The sequence below is a fragment of the Mytilus californianus genome, unplaced genomic scaffold (assembly GCF_021869535.1).
Source record: "Mytilus californianus isolate M0D057914Y unplaced genomic scaffold, xbMytCali1.0.p SCAF_2, whole genome shotgun sequence".
NCBI classification, from domain to species: Eukaryota; Metazoa; Mollusca; class Bivalvia; order Mytilida; family Mytilidae; genus Mytilus; species Mytilus californianus.
Genome location: NW_026262668.1, coordinates 60,425,523 through 60,447,322, shown reverse-complemented (window position 1 = coordinate 60,447,322; position 21,800 = coordinate 60,425,523). Strand labels below are relative to the sequence as shown.

General features: G+C 33.2%; 1 protein-coding gene across 4 annotated transcripts; it reads left to right on the top strand.

Moving 5' to 3' along the window:
- The first annotated feature begins 10,336 nt into the window (after positions 1-10,336).
- Positions 10,337-20,849, top strand: LOC127730154 (mucin-5AC-like). Of its 4 annotated transcripts, none has more exons than XM_052238357.1 (4): positions 10,337-10,487; positions 19,263-19,456; positions 19,553-19,837; positions 20,090-20,849. In XM_052238357.1, exons 1-4 carry the CDS (start codon positions 10,421-10,423, stop codon positions 20,687-20,689), a joined length of 1,146 nt encoding a protein of 381 aa, XP_052094317.1. In that variant the 5' UTR covers positions 10,337-10,420; the 3' UTR covers positions 20,690-20,849. The 4 variants fall into 4 exon arrangements, with proteins under 4 accessions (XP_052094317.1, XP_052094316.1, XP_052094319.1 ...); XM_052238356.1 differs by having other exon boundaries at positions 19,263-19,504; XM_052238359.1 differs by having other exon boundaries at positions 19,263-19,600.
- Positions 20,850-21,800: the final 951 nt, after the last annotated feature.

Genomic DNA, 21,800 nt, shown 5'->3' with positions numbered 1-21,800 from the left:
GTTTAATTCTATTTCAATTTCAATTTAAGCACAACAAAATTTGATATAGATTCTAAGTATAATACTATTTTTTTACTGAGTTGGTTACATCAACTTTCCCATTTTAAATTCTGTAAGAAACAACTATAGAGGGAAAGTGCCGGTCATATTTGTTTTATCCGTTTATGCACCCTCACCGAGGTCAATACGCAGATGAAAGATTTCTTGCTAATATACTTCTTTATATTCAGGGTAGTGTTGACTAGTTTTAATTGATGAATCAATTAAGAGAATCGACACTTTATTCTTCAATTTCTTTAATAACATGCATATACTTGACCTATAATGGTTTACTTTTATAAATTGTAACTTGGATGGAGAGTTGTCTCATTGGCACTCATACCACATCTTCCTATATCTATATAAAAAATAATTGTACTATGGAAGTATTGTAAGGTGTTGTCTTTTCAACCATATGTCCATCTTTTACCAAACTTAATATGATGATGTTGAATGAGTTTCCAAAGAGACCTATTATTGATTGTGAGGTAAGGAGAACAAAGGTCAAATCAATTCAGCAATGTATTAACTGAGATCGCGACAAACATTAAGTTTTGAGAGGACATCTTTTGAACTCCATGCCAAACCTATTTCAAACTTACTAGTAAATTGAAAATGTAAAAAATCAATTGTCCATATACGTCTTTAGTTTTACTTTGTATTCTGCTGTAAATACCGATGAAATCTGGTTATTTATTTTCTCATTTGCTTTTGTGTAATCGTGGAGAAGTGCAGTTTCCATAACTTATAACCCAGTAAAGGTCCGGTTTCCTAACACATGGCTTGACGTTATGACAAATCTAGAGGATGACAGAGGTAAATGTTTGTGAGATTGACAACATGTGACTTGACGTAAGGACACATCTAGAGGATGACGGAGGTAAATGTTTGTGAGATTGACAACATGTGACTTGTAGTTTGGACATGTCTAGAAGATGACAGAGGTAAATGTTTGTGAGATTGACAACATTTGACTTGACGTTAGGACACTTCTAGAGGATGACAGAGGTAAATGTTTGTAAGATTGACAACATGTGACTTGACGTAAGGACACATCTAGATGATGACAGAGGTAAATGTTTGTCAGTTTAACATGTGACCTGACGTTAGGACACATCTAGAGGATGACAGAGGTAAATGTTTCTCAGATTAACAACATGTGACTTGATGTTAGGACACATCTAGAGGATGACAGAGGTAAATGTATGTGAGATTGACAAAGTGTGACTTGACGTTAGAACACATCTAGAGGAAGACAGAGGTAAATGTTTGTCAGATTAACAACATGTAACCTGACGTTATGACACATCTAGAGGAGTACAGAGGTAAATGTTTTTGAGAATGACCTGATTTGAGTTAAAGGATGCTAAGCATGCTTAGGGAGGAGAGTAAAATTGATAATCTTAATTACTTAGTAGATTGTTCTAAGACAGTTACTGACATATTAAAGAACTTGGTGAAGGAATGCTGTAAGCACAAGCATAAAGATGAAACGTACACTAATTAACGGTAGTTCAAAGACCTACACTGCATATTTCGTTTCAAGCGCACACGGAAATTAGTTTTGTTTTAGTATGACTGGGTTTGTGCTGCTTATTTCGTGTTATTGTGCGCCAAATTTCAGGTGAAAAGGATACATCTGGACATACACTAAGACGTCATTAAATATACATGTGCATTTATCATGCTTTTCCATAGCATAAGTTCAAAATTGCTGAAAGACCACCTCCTAAATAATTGAAAGCTATCATTTTGCATGCACCATAATATCTTGGTGTAAGTTAGATTCGCCCAACCGGGCTATCACCCACATGGATGTAGCTTATACCGGTACTTACACTCGGGTTGTAACTCATTCGGGCAAAAATGACCTTATACGGTACCTTAATGACTATGCGGTATGGGTTTTGCTCATTGTTGAAGGCCGTTTAAATTTATTAACAAATCATCTTTGCCAACAGAAAACTGAACAATATATGGTATTATAACCTGTCTATTTGATAGAAATAGTAGTCAAAGGTTTACACGTACAGGTACAATCCAAAAACTACCGTGATTTCGTGTCAATTAGATTAAGTCATAAGGCATGATATGTGTATCGTGCGCAAATATATATACATGTAGATAAGTGGTTCTGAACCCATATATGATGGGTTATAGTGGGGTTTTGCATTTATGCTTATCAGCGGCAAATATTGTTTTTTTTTTTAATTCATTTCCAACATATAAAGTTTATCAGTTTATACATGTAAACTCATTCAACACCAATTACCTGATGTCTACGGATTACAATGTACATATGTAACACGACTTTCTATCTAAAATTGATGTGATATTTAAAACATACTGAGATAGTACGTTTAAAATTTCAAGGGCTTAGGCAATCGGAAAACAGGCACTCAATAATTTGAAATATGGTACCCTAAAACTGTACGCATGTACAACTGTATTATAAATTACACAAAAATCTGAATTAGCTATATTTTAATCTCATCAAAATAGATGTAAATCGGTTATATTATTGATGTATAGATTCATATCTCCTACAATCTTTCATTTAAACACCGAAAAAGGGAATTGCAATTAAAGGTAAATATTAAAGGGCGTATATGTCAGAATCCAAAGCAAGCAGAGTTCAAATAAACATGATTAGCTGGTCAATGTACTTGAGTATATCTACCAATTTTGTTTTTTACCTCTATGCCACAATTATAAAACTTTTTTTTTCATTTCTGCGTGTTATCTTTAGATCTATAATGGATATATACTGTAAATTCAGAAATTATTGCGAGGTTTTTATTAATGCGAATTATGCGACTGTGTGAGTATCGCAATAAATCTGATACATATATATGTATGTGGATTTTTCTGGAATCGCAATAGTTAATCTCGCATTATTGTCCATTCTTATAAAAATCGCAATAATAATATAAATGCACGCAATAATTTCTGAATTACGTATATATACAGAAAGATGGTCTAGCCAAAATGACCGCCTCACTTGTCTCGTGGTAGCGTGTTCGCCTCGAGTGCGGTAGGTCGTGGGTTCGAACCCCGGCCGGGTCAAACCAATTAAGGCTGTTACCTTGTGAACTAGCACGTTAAAATGCCGGCTCAGCGTGTCGGTCTAGTACAAAGCAGGGCAAATATTCGTAATAATGTATTCCGGTGGACGTTAAATAGCCATCCATCATCATCATCATCCGTTCAAAATGATAAGAAAGACATTATTTCGCTCACACAGTTTCCACATATTCGTATTGCATTGTATCATATTGCATTTGCAAAAATGCCAGATTAGTCACACATGCTACTTGGAGTCACTAGTTTAGACTCCGTGCAATTTAGTATTTGACATACATGTACCGTACAGATATTTCTTTACGTCAGTTACTATCTCATTGACGGATATCCACATCTCCTTCTATTCATACAAAAAGGAAGAACCCATTGTTTGCTCAGGTGGGTTTTTATTATTTGACATGTTTGAGTCTTATAGTTACCCCTTAAATTACCCATGGATAAAGACTTCAGTATGAGTATCAAAATAACCATTTAGAGAGGTTTAGCAAGTGAATTAGGTCTTGAAGAATGTGTGATCTATAAGACACTTAACTAAAGTTCTATTTATCACATGGAAAGTCATCATACATGTATTTTACCTGATTGTTTATTTAAAGCAAAACAGCTGCCATATAAACCTGCTATTAAATAAATGTATGATTTTCTTCTTCTTGTTATCTGTGGCAAAAGGTTGTATCTTCTTCTGTAATAAACATACATCCTTTCGCAATCAATAATTACAGATTATTTCAAGATATATCTATCTATATTACATATAGATTATATATACTACGGCTGGCTTAGTCGCGTGGATACTTCGTTTATAAACATAAACTTTTTACCTTAGTGGGATTTGTAGCGGTTCGCGTCGCAGTTATTCACTGACACAAACCAGCTTTTTTGTACATCTGTGTAAACATTGGTATACATTAATATTATATAGTTTGTATATATAAAACACAAAAAGTCATATACTTCATGTCGAGTAGTATAAAATAGGCAAAGCTATAATAAAAACTGCAATTCTTTAGTCCTGAACACATTTCGTTATATAAAATTTGGAATAATTGTTGTATGATTTTTGTTTTGTACATTTGTTCCTATCTATTCTAGTCATTTAATTTTTTCGTTTTATAACTGAGAGGGTGGACTGGGGTAAGGGTCTTGAACTATGTCATTTGTGAGGGAAATTATGCATGCCGGTTACATGGTTTGTCCGGCTTGTTTATTCCTCAGTTTTCAAGCTAGAACATTTATATTATGCAGGGTTTTAGTAAACATACTAAGGGTTTGTATATTGTCAGGATTAAGATTTTCTTTAAATTCTCCACTAAGACAGATTGTTGAACTTAATCATTTTGAAAGAAAGTATGCAAGTGGGGAACAAGCTTGTCTCGCAAACACCTCCTACAGTTTTCACGCTAAAACTTTGATATTATGAAGAATGTTTTTAAATATAATAATGGTGTGCATATTATCAGGACTTTGATTTAATCAATTTTAATGCTCATCATAGGATGTTGAACTTAGTCTATGCTGCTGTGACGAAAAGTCAGATAGTTTACCTTTGCCCTGACATGATGAAGTAATCATGCATTATGACCTTTCAGGTAATGCATCGTCTCATAGGTAACCATTTCAGCACTTTCTATGTACATTTTTGTATAATATTGACATGTTTTACCTAAATTTAGCTTTGCAAATCTTAAGTCTGAAAGGAAATACACCAATAATCAGTTCACTTACTTCGAGGGAAAAGGTGTAGCTCAGTATCATTCGCCTATAAGGCTCGAGGCTGTGTGATGACCTGGTTTATTTTCTTGTCTTTCGGTTTTTGCTTTAATGTTTTTCATGTCCATTCTGATTTTTAATCTGTAAGCCTAAGATTTAGGTTTTTCATTCGTTGTTTTAGGCTGTACAGTTTCTGACTTGTTTATATGGATGTTGGCTCTTAATGTCGATATTTTACCCTCGCCATCGCGCGTGGTAAAATTTATAGTATAAAGGGCCAACCCGTGGTAAAATCAATTTATATCAAAGCCCCCTTAAATTATTTCTTAAATATCTAAAACATAAAAGGTAGATACGTCCGGTTATCTAAAGTATCATAGTCCCACGCTCTCTTCCTGTTTAAACAAATTTCAACAACTCTTTAAGGGTCTGTAGGTGGCCAGCTGCACTACGACATTTCTGCCCTTTTGTCCAAAAATTGCATGTAAGTTTTGCTTGCTGGAATATGCAGGCTAAAATCAATATTATCTAATCTATGGACCAAGTCCTTTAGTTAACTTCTTTATGTGTTTTCGTATGGAATGAAGGAAGATTTTATTGACAACGGAATAAATAATTCAATAGCCTATAATTGAATGCACCGAACATTAAATGAATGCATTAGAGATTTAAAAGTATTCTGACTTTTTCAAGCTTAAAAAAATATTTATTTTGCAAAGATTGTTGAAAAATTTCTAAACAGTATCATTGAGACTCTTTAATATTTAAATTCAACTAGGTTTTATTAACATTTCAATTATCACCGCATGAGTGAATTGAAAACAAGCTAAATTGTCCACATCTCAACATTAATTGCGACATTCTTGTATAGAAGACAAATGATGTGATATTTTATCAAATACAATGCATATTTTGGTTTTTCAGGGTAACGTTCTAAATTTTAACTCCAAAAGAAACTTGATTCGCATGTTTTTTGGTTACACAAGAAACTACCTCTATAAAAAGGAAGATGGGGTATGATTGCTAACTCTACACCACAGACCAAAATGAAATGACTTAGAAGTTAACAACTATAGGTCACCGTAAGGTCCTCAACAATGAGCAAAACCCATACCGCATAGCAAGCTATAATAAGTCCCGAAATGACAAATGTAAAACAATTCAAACGAGTAAACTAACGGCCTGATCTATAAACAAAACAATAAAAGAAATAATTAAAAACCAATTGTTCAAAGAACAATTGAAGGTCTTTCCACATCAATTTTCTAAATAATTGATAAGAAGATACCTCTGGTTTACTCAAAGTTACTATTGGCGTCCAATCATAGGTTTCTTCGTACTGATTCAATAAATATATGGTGTCCCTATACTTTTGCTTGAAATAAGGGAGATAATTGCCAACTTCTGGTTTAGAAAATGTCACGTCCGGTCTCATATGATAGCTTTATTCACACTGATTCCAAAAATATATAGTTTGTATATTCTTATGACTGTAATAAGGGAGATACTATGCTACTTCCGGTTTATAAAATGTCACTTCCGGTCTCCAATGATAGGTTAATGTATGCCCATTCAAAAAATATATGGTTTCTAGGTACTTTTCCATGGAATAAGTGCAAAAATGACTACTTCCGGTTCACTCAAGGTCACTTCCGGCTGACATTTTTCAAGGTCATATGTCACCCTATATTTTGCAAAAGACCTTATAGCTTTATCATGTACCAATCTGAAGTAATAATCATTTTTCCTTAAAATAAAACATTTCAGGAGCAATAACTCCTATAAGATGTCATTGGATTGTTTCAGACCAAATATAGCATATCTTCATCACAATAAAGCAAACATTTTGCACTAGTTTTCATATATAACTTTAAAAGTATCAGAGAAATGCAAAAACAAGCAAAAGACAAAATTCAGAACTTGACCTTGACCTTTGACCTTGACTTTATTTTCTAAGTTAGGACCCAAGAACCTCAATTAAAAAGACTATATATAAGTTTATACGACCTACGGTAACGAACAAATATGAAAAAGAATTTTGTCGTTATTTTTTTTAAGAACCTCAATTAAAAAGACTATATATAAGTTTATACGACCTACGGTAACGAACAAAAGAATTTTGTCGTTATTTTTTTTTTTTAGGTTACGGAGGAGATACACTAACAAAAAACAGTGTTTGGGGAGATAACTCTTACAATAAAAAAAAGTCTTCAGCTTAACAAGATGAGTTTTAAAAGCGCAATAACTGTTTGATATAATATCCAAAATATCTAAGCGAGATCTTGCGAAACAACTTTATACCGCAAGAAAAGGGTTTGGCGGAAGAAGAAAAAAAAATAATAATCAGAACAAATACAATAGGTCTTTCCACAGAAAAGTGGAAAGACCTAATAAAATATATATATGATTACAGCAAACAGCGACCAACACTGATTCACAGGGTCCTGAGTTGAGACAGGCACATATATAATTTGGAGGGAATAATCATGTTGGCTTGGGCCACAGCCTCCCCTAACCTAGACAGTGGTGTAATAGTTCAACATGAGAACACAAACAATAAAAATCAAAAACACAAAAGACACAAAGAATAGACGTGAGAGCACTTACAGTTACTGAAATCCAATTCAAAGCCAATAAAAACTGATAAGAATAGCAACTAGTACACACTCTACATCTTATGGATTTAGTGTAAAGACGTTATTAATTGTCAGAGAAAAACATGACCTAATGTACATATGTGCAAAACAATGATATTTAGTTGGGTTTTAATTTGTTGATAACAAAATCAATATTTATACAGATGGAAAACAAATGGGTATATGAGAATTAAACATCAGTAAGGTACAGTAACTGTTGCCTCTAATGTATCCACCTACTCGCATACTTTATGTTTATTCCAAAAACGGAATGACAGCATATTCTAAATGGATTCAAGTGTGTACGCTAAGAATACCTGCCCTATTCCCCATTACTAAACATATTGATTCTATAAAAAGTCATTTGACATCAATAAAAATTGGAAGATTTGACGATTGTCAGCTGAGTGAATCATAAACCATAAACATCAAGATGAACAGGTAATACCTTGATGACTAACACGGGGCGAAAATCCATTTATCAAATAAAAAGATGCGTTCTCTTAGCGTAACTATACACTTGAATCCATATTCTATTCAGTTTGCGGATTTTCGAGTGAAAATAAAGTATGCGAGTAGTTGGATACATTAGGGGCAACAATTACTGTAGTTTACCGATGTTTAAATCTAAAAATCCACTTAGAAGATACAAATCAAGGTAAAAAAAAACTGAGGGTATCGCAGAAACTTCAAAGGGAGCGATACCGGTTGCTTCGACAGAATAAAGCATTGACGAAACTACTGTTTATATTACTTATATACGCAGTCCTGGATACGTCGTATAACTATGAAGAATACTGTAATGCGTATTTTTTAAGAAACAAACTTGCTTATTTTTATTTCACTTGCTTATTTTTGTTTTGCAAGAGCAATAAAACGTTTCCTATGTTTGTCTGTATAGTTTGTTATGGGCATGGCACACGATAATTGTCTTTCTGTACTGTTTATGACAATGATGAATGAAATATTCTATGTAGTACACCAACCGATATTAGACTGTAGGACGACATGACTTCTAATCAGAAATATACGCACTTTGAGCTTGTTTTCGCTACTAGTTATCAATCATTATACTATGTTATTTGTTATCTATTATGTGTTTCTTATATAATTTTACAGTTAATAACTGCTTCTCAGGAACTGGATTGTATTGTATGTGAAAATAGAGAAGTGGTATAATGTCCAATGTGACAAGTATCCGTCAGAGACCAAACGTACGAGAATGTGAACAACACATATCACTGTATGGCCTTTTATAGCAAAACCCATACTGTATAGTTGGTAAGCTATGTATGTATTTTGTGTCATTTTGTTTATCTACTGATCGTTATTAAAAAAGGGGGAGTGTTGAAATAACAAAACAAGCTTAACTCTGCCATATTTTCACGTGTCTGTCCCAAGTCAGAAATCTCGTCAGTACGGTTGTCTGGTACATATATCTTAATGTTAGTTATTTGTAGTTTTCGGTATAAATGGTAGATCTTTAATTGATTTTGTAAGATTTATTAACATCTGTTATAATAGACTTGGGACGATTTTAGAGCCTCACATATATATTGTATGACCACTTGTCTATTGTTGAAGTTTAAATGTCGTTTTGTCATGTTTTTCGTTGAATTGCTGACTTAATGACGTATATTCCACATTTCACTTTATTCATATTGTGTATACACATTGTAAAATGTTATGCGTTTGGTTACCAATGGACCGATTCTCTTCAAACTTAATGTATCGGCCCTATCTGGTATTTCTTACTTTTTTCAGTTGAAAATGAGCTCTCTCTTGGAATATTCTATATTTAGATTTTTTTCTTGAATTTTTTCTCTTCATCTCTGATGTAAGCATTGGGCGTTGGACTGAAGTTACATTTTATTAATGAGTTCCATGAACTAGCCGCGTCAGGCAGTAGAAACCTTACAGAGTGGTCGCCCCTTTGACTGTTATCTTCGGGGTCCCAAAATATTTCAAACACAGATTAACCCTAGAAAATGTGAAATTGTATTATATTGTTTGAATGGTTCTCGTTTAGATTATGCTTGAAACATTTGACCTTTGACGATCAGCATTAGTGTTAATATTGATGATTCAAATTATGCTGATGATACCTCCTGGGACCAAGGCGGTTGTACACAAACTCCATGCTGGGAATAACGACCCGCCAGCAGCGGCATCCATTCAGCGCTAAGAAATGGAGAAAAAAAAACACTTCGTCTTAATACATTTGGTGCGTTCGAAGCTCTTTCTGGATTAACCTTCATCAGGAATGCTAGAATACTTTGTTGATCCGATAATTGAATCACATATTGCACTTATTTCCCTGCTAAACAAAATCAACAAAATTATTGTTAGACCCAGTTCATATAAGTTTTCACTAAATTTGGCCATCGAGAATACAGGGGAATGGACTAACCCGGCGCTAAAATGTCCAGCAGTAGTTTTGAATTTTTCGCTAAAATGTCCGGCGTCCGTCTTTTGATTATCTGAATAATGTTATTTGACTGATTTTATAAACTTTTTGATTATCAAAAACGGGATCAAAAACGGGATAAAAAAGCAATTCTTTCATCAACACAGTCACACCCCTAAAAAACAAACAAACAAGCAAAAAAAAAAACAACAAATCAAAACAGAAAGAAAAAGGAAAAGGAAAATAGCACAGACAGATCAACTGTTCGTTGCTTAGGTGACCTCCGAATGGAATGACTCTAGACAACAATGAATGAAGTCATTTAGCTGTAATATTTGCGTTATCATAATTAATTAAAATGTTAATTTTGTAATCGATTTTAATTACGAAGACAGTTATCAATACACAATGTACCTCGCATTTTACTTTTGTTTTAAGTAGTTCTCACATGATAACTTGACATTGAAGAAGATCAAACATTTTTCTCGTTTAAGTTGTCATTATTCCAAACTTAATTCAAAACGGATAATCTACTAGTGACCTAATGGAAATAAATGTGTACATACTATTTTCAGTTTTGATACATGGCACTATGTTTTTTACTTCTAATGGTGAGTACTTCTTGTACATGTAATTAAAGATTAAATGACAGACAACAGACGAAAATCAAATTAGGGTAAAAAATAATTCCCTTATATTCGTTTCGTTCGCAGAATCAATTTCGGAAAGTATCTGTAACCTATTGGAATTTATAGCGCTTTAGCAGCCATATTCGTTATCACCGAATCGACTCAAATTCTCTAATTTTATTTATAACGTATTAAAAGTATATGCCAGAATTACAAAAGTTCCATAGCAAACAATAGACAATTCATGGAATCTTATTGAAGGATTGAATGTGCAGCCCCTCGAAAATTTTACGGACGCCATCAATAAATGGTTGACCGTTATGGAATATCTGTTTCACAGATGGCGACGGATATATATATATATATGTTCTAATCGTCGTAACCACAATCCCGTCCTCCTTGTCCCCGAATGTGACATACCAAATTCGACTTATCACCGGGTGTGTACTTACATGAGCAACAAGAAGAAGAATGAAGAAGAAGAATAATGTTTATTGAATCCAAATTAAGGGCCCGTTTCCGAGGATATACATATATATATAGTATTAATTAATATACAGTAATTTTTAAGATATATTACCTTAAAAATAAATGATTAAATAACTATACTCCTTACCAGATGGTGTTTGACAATAAATAAAATAGAATATTAACCCTCTCTAATACATAAATAAATAAACTACTGTAACATCACTACTACATGTATATTTAGTTAGTTACCGGAATGCAAATTTTCTCTTATTTCAAAACAAGTACTTATAAATCTTGACACTGACATATTAACATTTTCAGACTCGCATGACATTTACCAAATAAATTGTTCATACTTTGAAATATAAGGGAAGTTTTTACATTGAATGCATGCTACATTAAGAATAAAATTCCGTTCCTTTTCATATGCAGTGCATTCCATTAAAAAATGAAACTCTGCATATTTTTACACTGCCCACAAAATCTTTTATCTTTATCGATTTTTTTATATCTACCTTTCTCAGTAGCTAACATGACGGGTGCCACATGTGGAGCAGGATCTGCTTACCCTTCCAGACCTGAAATTACCCCCGGTTTTTGGTTGGGTTCGTGTTGCTCAATCTTTAGTTTTCTATGTTGTGTTTTGCATACTGTTGTTTTGTCTTTTTGTCTTTTTCTTTTTTTTTTTTGCCAAGGCGTTGTCAGTTTATTTTCGACTTATGAGACTGAATGTATCTCTGGTATCTTTCCCCTCTCTTTTCGCATTTCGTGTGTATTCTATGATAAAATTAACCATCCGAAGATTCCCGATGGTTATACATAAATATAAATATAAATAGCATTCAAGAACTTGCAATAGTATAATGACGATTTTTCTAGGTCTGATTGGTTTTATGTCATAAATAAGTTAATTATGGTTTTACCCGTAAACATTTTTTTTTGTGGACCGAAATAAAAAACGAAATGGTTCTTCCTAGTCTCACTTTTCAATTTGACATTCTTTTCTTTAAAATAAATAAATATGAGCACATTATTTCCAACAATGGGTCAAATTAAAGGTTGTAGGCATATGGACCAAAATGAGGTCCAATTATTGCAGTGCAGGACAATGAAATACAAAATGTATAAGCGATGTTTTTATCTTATGTTTGCAAATTGAAGCCTTTTAGACTATTTTCATATTACCGACTTTTGACTCCGGATTATATAATTTGTCGACTGGTTACCTTGGACATCATGGTACCAAGTCAGGTAAGAGCAAGCTAAAGAAGTAAAACCAAGCTTTCAATCGGTACAATTTTGGGGGGAAATTATCTGGTTAATATTTTTTTTTCACTACAAAATCATCGGAAAACAGTAAACTTTCCCCTCAAATTACACCGATTATATGTTTGATTTTACTTATTTTGGTTGCTCTTACTTGACCGAGTACCATGATGTCCAAGGTAACCAGTCGACAAATTATATAATCCGGAGTCAAAAGTCGGTAATATGAAGATAGTCTATTGGCTCCTGATAGCGAATTATTATTTCAATTTTCCGCTTTTATTAATGTCTGAAACAAAAAAAAATCATACTTTATTTTTTCGTCTGAACTGTATAAATATAGAAGTAAAAATGACAAATTAAATTAAAAAATCTAAAGACATATAGGTTAACGATGACACTTTGAAAAGCAACACGAAATTACATAGAGACAATAAGCAATAAAACAGCCTCAAATAAATAGAATCATGTGCAAAACAGTGTAGGCGAGACCATTGATTGGCGCGCTAAAATATCCCATTGACTGTGTCAGATTAGGTGAACGTTCGTCTGTAACGCCCACAACTCACGACGTATTTATTATAAACATTTAAACTGTGGGGTTGCCAAAGGGTTTCAGTATATATACGAACTACAGTGCACAGTATATTATATACATATTTTATTTGCGATCATAAAATGTACGAAGTCATCCATTACTATGTAAATTGGGTCGATTAAAAAAAAAGCTGAAAATGTTTCTGTTGCCAAAGGTTTTTCACAAGTATAGTAGTTAGCAGAAAAGTTCACCAAACTATACATTTTACCTATTCAAAAACGTAAATGCAAATTCCACAAGGCTTGATCCAAATAGCCTTTTTATTGTCTAATAACTTGCAAGTACGAAAAAGACAGGACAGAAGTATATTTTGTCTATATGTTTTGTGTACGCACACTTTTTAAAGTTGATCATGCATTCGTTCTAAAATAAAATTTTGACCAGATAAAAGTTAAAAGATGACATATAATTGGACATGCAACCGCAATTGTTAAATCGCTTTGACGTCCGAAAAAAAAGATAATAATCAACACATGCATTGTAACTTTTAAAGCCAGTTAAATCCTTTTTTTGTTGTTGAAAGAACGTGCGATGCCATAAAAATTGATTATCAAAACATAACGAAAACACAAGTAAAGAACGTTTACACTGAAATGCAGTCAAGTTTAGCGATTGATAATTCATTGATAACATTCTGGCGTATCACAAACAAACAACTTGTAACGTCTCACTTCATTGGCCGAAAGATTTAAATACAACAACAATTGTTGTGTGCACGTGAATTGACACAGGTGACCGACAATGGAATGTACTACGTTACTACGAACGTAAAAAACAATGATTTTTGGTCGAAATAATTAAATAAGTATTTTGTGAATTTCAAATAGTGGGGTCGAAATATTATACTAATAATTTGTGTTAAGTAATATTCTTTATGCATGCAGCACTTGTACCGCACTATGAAAAATATAAGGATAAAATAAAATACATGTGCCGCTTTTATACGGATGAATGTATGAATCACTTTAATTTCTTTCATATTGACGCTAGGTTATTATCCTGACAATGTCGTAGTTACTTATAATAAGGATCTCATAATACTGATCCATTTCAAATTTATGATGGGTTGCACATTCCTCTTTTATTGTTTTCATGCTATAAAACGAAAATAAAGAAGCTAAGCGTTTGGTCTTCAGAAATGACGTGTCATAAACGAGCAAATTGTCCCCGAAAGATCGTACCATGTGTGCACGTGAATAAAGATGTACTATGCAATGTACTATCACGGTCACCACGAAATTCAAATGAATTCTGTGAAGGCATGTTGGTGTAAAAAGGTTTGAAATGTTTCATCGGCGAAGATTTTATTTTTGCATGTGTGGAACTAAAAAATAAATAAATACTTGTGAGAAATGTCGTAGTTTATAAGGAACTATATAAATGTACTGTTTTCGATTTTGATTGGTTGAAAATTTATCCTTTAATTTCATACCGTAAGAATAGAGCTTTGCATAACATTGTTGAACAATCCGCCAAAGTAACGTGTGGCATGCGTGCGTATTAAAATGAAATACAAAATCATACATGTATGATAAACTTATAAACGAAATATTAAGAAATTAAGGATGACTACTGTAAAAGTATGTACAAAAATGGAGTCACCTTTTATCAATACATTTAGTGAATAACCACACTGTTTAAAACTGATTGTTTTCTATGCAACTATTTAAATATTTACAATATATAATTTTCAACCGAGGATAGCAAAACAGTTAATTATAAATTAAGAAAGTATATCGCTGGAGTTTATAAAGTACATTTCCTTCCACTGTGCCATGGTTTGCCATCTCCATTTTTTCTCTAAACAAAGCATGGCTGGTTACATGTTCTGAATTTACTTAGAATTTCGGGATTTATTTTTCAAAATCAAGTAAACTAAATCAGAAAAAAAATCACACTATCCTAAAACTTATGAAAGAATATGAATAATGAACATGACAGTTTATAACACAAACCCATTTACTATAAAAATCGAGCAATATCTTTAGTATGTAATTTGGTTATTTTTGTAGTTAAGTACGGTTTCATTTCAAGTACAACGTTAATTCATCAAGTCCATTGAATAAAAGATAAGGCAGGGTGAGCAACTTGACAAAAAAAGGCAGGATGACGATTTATGTAAAAAATCAGGATAAACGAATAAATATAGTCAGGACCTAACAGACTGAAAAATAGAAAGACAGGACAGAGATAACAACTAAAAAAAATGCAGGACAAAATGTTTCATCCAAGTCCTTCACCCCCAATCAAAATAAAATGGTAGCTCCCTTAATCCAGGACCAATTGAGAGGAGACAGTTGAATTAAATATTTCGACGTGACTGTTAAGATTAAAGTTTAAAATTTTACATGCACATGTATAAAAGCTAGAATTGCCATGCGATAATCAAGAACACAATCATGTTCGGGAATACGACGATGGAAGTTTTTAACGACCTTGACCGGCTACGTGAATACTGATCAGTCCATTCAGCTTTATAGTACGCGTGTTCTATTTTCGCAGGTGTGAGGTCGAAGGTTTAAATTGACCAATGAAAACGATCGTTCCTTAACGAGTTAATCTAATAAAGTTTGTTTGACTGATTATGTTGCACGACCTTTCACTAAGCTTGACCGCAGTTCAGTGTAAGTATTCAATATAAATAGTTTTTCGAATTATTTTATTTAGGCGTTGAGACCCTTTGGTGACCTCACAGTTTAAGTGTCGGTTAGTGTATGGAAAGGTATATACTATGAAATTTAGAGCGAGGGGCTTGTCCCGAGCTCTTAATTTCATAGTATATACCTTTCCATACACTATCCAATTTAGCACATATTTACAACTTGAGTAATCCTATAATTAGTCTATTGATATGTTTTGGCTGACTAGGTGTAGCTCATGTACGTAGTTTTGTAAATCTACTCACTAGTATCATTGTAAAATATTGAATCCAGAATGAAAAGATGGTAGCTGCTGGTGTAAGTATGTTTATTGACATAAAGCGGTGTTTTACTATTCATGTACTTCTTCACATGGTAAGATGACAAAATAAATTGACCAAAAGCAGGCAATAATTAAATTGCAGTGGAAGCTTTACAATCTTGAAAACATTTTTTTCAATTTCACCTGAAAACTAAAACTATAATAAATTTTACACAAATGGATAGTTTGCACTGGCGGATCCAAAAAGGGGTAGGGGGAGTTCAGGAGGGGGATGGAAAACGCCCTTTTTGTGATGATCAATGCTTTTGAATGAGGACATACAGTTGGACCCCCCTTTTATCTTGGGTTGGAACCCCTTTTAAAAATGACTGGATCTGCCCTGGTATGTACCCATAGGTAGTCTAGTGGATAGTTTACATGCATGAAATATTTGTCACTGGACATTAAGCAACCAATAATCAATCAATTCATGACGAAATATATCAAATTGCTGTAATTTTCCTTCACAAGGTTTCATGGTTCACTCTTTTTTGTGTACAAAGTAATTGCATGGAAGATAAATGATTACAATTTTCAGATGGCGTTGTACTCTAATCAAGGTATAAAAAAAAACATATGTGTTACTCTTTATTTAAATGAAAGAAACTTTTAATCGTCAAAAACATTTTTAGATCCAAAGATTAAATAGTAGGATGTTTGAAAAACAATTTGAAAACTAGTTACACACTATTTAGTTTAATTTGTAACACAGCATTTATTTCAAAATAGCCAGTAGCAATTTTTGTTTTAATATCTTGATTACGATACAATGAAATCTTACCCTTGTGGTCATTCATGCGTAGTTACTTAGTACATGGAAAAAGTATGTACTATGAAAATTAGAAGGCAAATATAAGCAATTTGATTGGACGAGAAGTTGTAAGTATGTGCTAAATGTCTATAATAAATACGTCGTGAGTTTTGGGCGTTACAGACGAACGTTCACCTAATTTGACCCAGTCAATGGGATATTTTTGCGCGCCAATCAATGGTCTCGGCTACACTGTTATGCACATGATTCTATGCTCGCAAATGAAAAAAATCAAGAACACCCATTTTGAAAACGACACGTCAAAATATCCATAAGTAATGTTGACAACATTAAACAGACGTATTGTAGGGTAAATATGACAAGTTAAACTGAGAAAAAAAATGCACAGACACGAGTATAAAACGGCAACTGGCGTATTTGCATCTCAAGTTTAACACAAAATCATCATAACTGATATTGTCTGCATCTTTTTTGTAGAATGAAAAAAAAACATAAGTCCTTCAAAATGAAGTGTTTTTTTTTTGGTTTTTTTTAAATTTAAGTTATCATACTTACATTGTATATCGATATCGACAATTTGAATCAGAATAAGTATTGTATGAAAAAGAATATTTTCAAAACGGGGAGGCCACTTAAGCATACATAATAGAATAATCAAAGTACTGAAGTACTGAACATCGGATGACTGCAAGTTCTTGTGGATGGTCACAAGCATTGTCTCAGAAAAAAAAATCACATCTCTATACATGAAAGTGAGGTTAATGTACAGATATATTTTTTTTTCTTAGACAAGTTCGTTCGTGGATGATAAATAAATGACAGGGAATTCAACCTCACCGTAATAAATATGATATTGAAGTGATACAAATCAGTATACTCTGGTTTGTTGTTATATATTATATTAATATTTGTATATTACAGTTTCATGTATATATAATTTTCATCCATTTGTATATCATTCTATTCTACTATATTAATAATTGTGCAGTGCAATTGCATGGTGGACACTCTTCTGTAATAATTCGATTTTTCTTATAGATTGGATTTGAGTAGGCATTCATATTTTCCCGCCAAACTTTCAATCTCCCATGCAGAGTTATTGGTCCTTGAGAGAGAGCGAGGACCGATAACTCTGCATGGGAGATTGCAAACGTTCTTGAGATATTCTTCCGCATGCGTTAACACACATTTTCTGTACGTGTGCATAGATATTAAAGATTTTTTACTTATATATATATTTCTAACGACAAAACATTTTCATATTATTAATTTATGTTCTAAAAAAATATTTTTTGGAATATCAATTGAAAAAAATGAATTTATAACAAGCGATAAGGAATGTTATTTTGCACTCGAAAATGTCCGCGTATTTATCATGTTTTTAGATCGGTTACAATCCCAACACGAAAGTTACGTAATGGAAATCTAGTCGACAGCAATACACCGGAATGCCCTCACGGTCATCCGATGTAAAAATGGATTTCACTGATAAAGTTCAGTAGCCCTTTTCACAAAAAATCTTAAGTGTAAAATTAATCTTACGATAAAAATATTTAGTTGAATTGTTAAGGAATATTTTAGACTTACGATAAATTTTACACTTAAGATTTTTTGTGAAAAGGGCTACAGATATAAATTAAGTATGCAATAATATGTTGGAGGTCGATTATCAAATATTTGATAAAAAGAAAATTTCTTCTCAAAAAAAAAAGAAAAGAAGAAGCGGACGATACCAGAGGGAGAATCAAAGCTCGAGATCATATGTCGGAGAGAGACCGAAAAAAATAATGAAAAAAAAATGAATCATGACCAAAGGACGAACGAGTCTACAAAACGCTGCATACACAAATTACGAACTTACCCATACTGCGCTGATAAGTTCAATATATTGTTGCGAAGGATGTAGAATTCCCAATTGACAGTTGCAACTCTTTAAATAAAGTTTTACTATTCCTACTGTTTCAATATTGCAATAACGCCGACCTTGTACTCTTCCAAATAATCTGATTACAAATAAAATTGGTAAACTAATTGTATTGGCTTTTGATAAATCAGATATGTGGTTAACTTAGACAGCTTTCAATTTAAGCGAACATATTTTGATCCTGCTTTCCGAATTATATGCCATCTTTTATTTTCATGCTCAGGATACTGATTATCTGGTTGGTAGCTAGACTGTGCAGGATTTTAATGTTTTTTTTTTAATTTTACGACATGTTGTCTATATGCAGGAGGTTTGTGTACACGTAAAATTGATTAAATTTCAAATGTGAGTGCCTATATTATACTTAATACTTTGGCTTTGTTTGTACGTTTATTTTTCGGATGAGTCGGGTGCTAATTGTTGATCTGTTCTGGTGTGCTGTCTAATATTTTTTGCAATACATGTTATCTTTTTTTGTACTTTTTAAATGATAAATAATTCACGAGTTTACAGTTGTGCAACACCTATATATGATTTTTGAACTTGTTCAATAGTCGATGGTATCCAGAGAATTATGCAAAAAAAATCATTTTGCATTCCGTGAATATGACACACCTTTAACCAATATGTATGACTGTCTATTGTTTTGCACAAATTCATACTAACACAGCTTGTCTGTTTTGTCTTTTTACCACAGTCTCAAAACTACGCGCGCTTTGTTTTCTGTATGGTTTTTGTGATATGATATCAAATTCTTTATTTTAGCTGTCGAATCAGATAAACTACCTAATATTGAAACAACAAGGTCAACACAAATGTCAACTTATTGTACATCACAGATGACAACTAAGTCTACATCTCAGGTGTCAACTAATAGCACATCACAGATGACAACAAAGTCTACATCTCAGGTGCCAACTAATCGCACATCACAGATGACAACTAAGTCTACATCTCAGGTGCAAACTAATCGCACATCACAGATGACAACTAAGTCTACATCTCAGGTGTCAACTAATAGCACATCACAGATGACAACAAAGTCTACATCTCAGGTGCCAACTAATCGCACATCACAGATGACAACTAAGTCTACATCTCAGGTGCAAACTAATCGCACATCACAGATGACAACTAAGTCTACATCTCAGGTGCCAACTAATCGCACATCACAGATGACAACAACGTCTACATCTCAGGTGACAACTAATTGCACATCACAGATGACAACAAGGTCTACATCTCAGGTGCTAACTAATCGTACATCACAAATAACTAAGTCTACATCTCAGGTGCCAACTAATTGCACATCACAGATGACAACTAAGTCTACATCTCAGGTGCCAGTCTATAGTTATCACATATCACAGATGATAACAAAGCCTACATCTCAGGCGCCAACTAATCGCACATCACAGATGACAACTAAGTCTTCATCTCAGGTGCCAGTGCCAAGTTATCACACATCACAGATGATAACAAAGCCTACTTCTCAGGCGCCAACTAATCGCACATCACAGATGACAACTAAGTCTACATCTCAGGTGCCAACAAATCGCACATCACAGATGACAACAAAGTCTACATCTCAGGTGCCAACTAATCGCCCATCACAGATGACAACAAGGTCTACATCTCAGGTGCCAACTAATCGTACATCACAGATGACAACTAAGTCTACATCTCAGGTGCCAGTGCCAAGTAATCACACATCACAGATGATAACAAAGCCTACATCTCAGGCGCCAACTAATCGCACATCTCAGATGACAACAAAGTCATCATCTCAGGTGCCAACTGATTGCACATCTCAGATGACGACTAATCGCTCATTACAAAAGACAACTGATGTCCCATTTTGTATGTGTCCATGTTCAAGAATAGAAAGATGGAGTCGCTTTGCAAATGTAACAATAGAGGAATTAGCGATCCTTTTACATGATGAAATAGAAGAAATGAAAAATGAATTAGCAGTAAAAAAGAAATCCTCGTCGAAATACATCCGAACAATTACTTCAGCTCCAGATGACAGACAATCGTCAAAATCTATGGGATTTGTCTCGATTGTTTGTATATTAGTTCCCTTTGCTTTTATAGTAATGACTGATATCTTAAACGTATATCTACATTTTTGCAAAATTCCTGAAAATAACATTCGTTTTGTTCGATGTAAGGGTAGTTCTCCTGTGTAATGATGACTTTGAAAAAATCGAATACAATTCACACATCTGTTCGTTTTCTTAAGCGTAAATAGATCATCTTAGATGTGCTGCTACATGTAATATACTTTTTTTCAAACGTTACATAAAAAATGATGGACACAAATGTGGTTGCGCAAATATAAGCAGAACAAGCCAGATGAATATGGTTGTATTCAGAGAATATTTTACATTACTCAGTAAAAGAGTTTTTTCTGATATATATTGTCATGATTTTTAATAAAATTCATCTTTTCTTAATGATTTGATACATAAGATACTATGTACTGTAACAACTTACCACCAAAAGATCCATGGATAACAACACTGTAATTGTGAATTAAATTACTTTAAATTTGAGAAAAGAAAAGAGGAAAATAAAATATAATAAATTGTCATACATAGGATCTGCTTACCCTTCCGGAGCCTGATATCACCCCCAGTGTTTGGTGGGGCTCGTGTTGCTCAGTCTTTAGTTTTCTGTGTTCTGTATTGCTTCGAAAATTGAATATGAAATCAAAGACAGAAATATTATCGTATCTATATAATGGCAAAATTTTCCAAATAGTTTTATTGAAGGTGCACTGTCTAGTTATACTGCAATGTGAAAATACAATAAATATTCGTTAAACGGCTCCAGTTGTTATGTAGACATATTAATTAAGCCATGGGATCAAATACATTATTTGCTCGGAAGGTATTAGAAAAAATTTGGCCATAATTGTACTACTATTAAATCAAAGGAAATTATCAAAGAAGTAAACTAGATCTAGCAAGAATAGGGACGTTGTGGTCCATATCAAAATGAGAAGATGTGAAAAGGCTGTAAATGGGACCACTTTCAATTAAAGATTAAAGGGTGAGGATGTAAAAATAAACTATTAATAGGTCACTGAATGGCCTTAAACAATGAGCAAAATGTAGTGAAGGCTATAAAAGGCCCAAGTATGACAACATGTGAAACATTTCAAACGAGATAACCAACGGGTATAATTTATGTTAAAACAATAATGCCAAACATTAACCAAATATAACCACTGAATTACAAGCCCGTGACTTGGGGCAAGTACATAAGAAAGGAGTGCGGATTTTGGGGGATTAAAGT

Bases quoted from the DNA above. Each gene is read 5' to 3' on its own strand.
- LOC127730154 (XM_052238355.1), top strand. From the start codon at position 10,421: ATGGAAATAAATGTGTACATACTATTTTCAGTTTTGATACATGGCACT. The intron at 10,488-19,262 runs GTGAGTACTTCT...TCTTTATTTTAG, and splicing joins TATGTTTTTTACTTCTAATG to CTGTCGAATCAGATAAACTA. The intron at 19,838-20,089 runs GTGCCAGTCTAT...TCTACATCTCAG, and splicing joins CAACTAAGTCTACATCTCAG to GTGCCAACTAATCGCCCATC.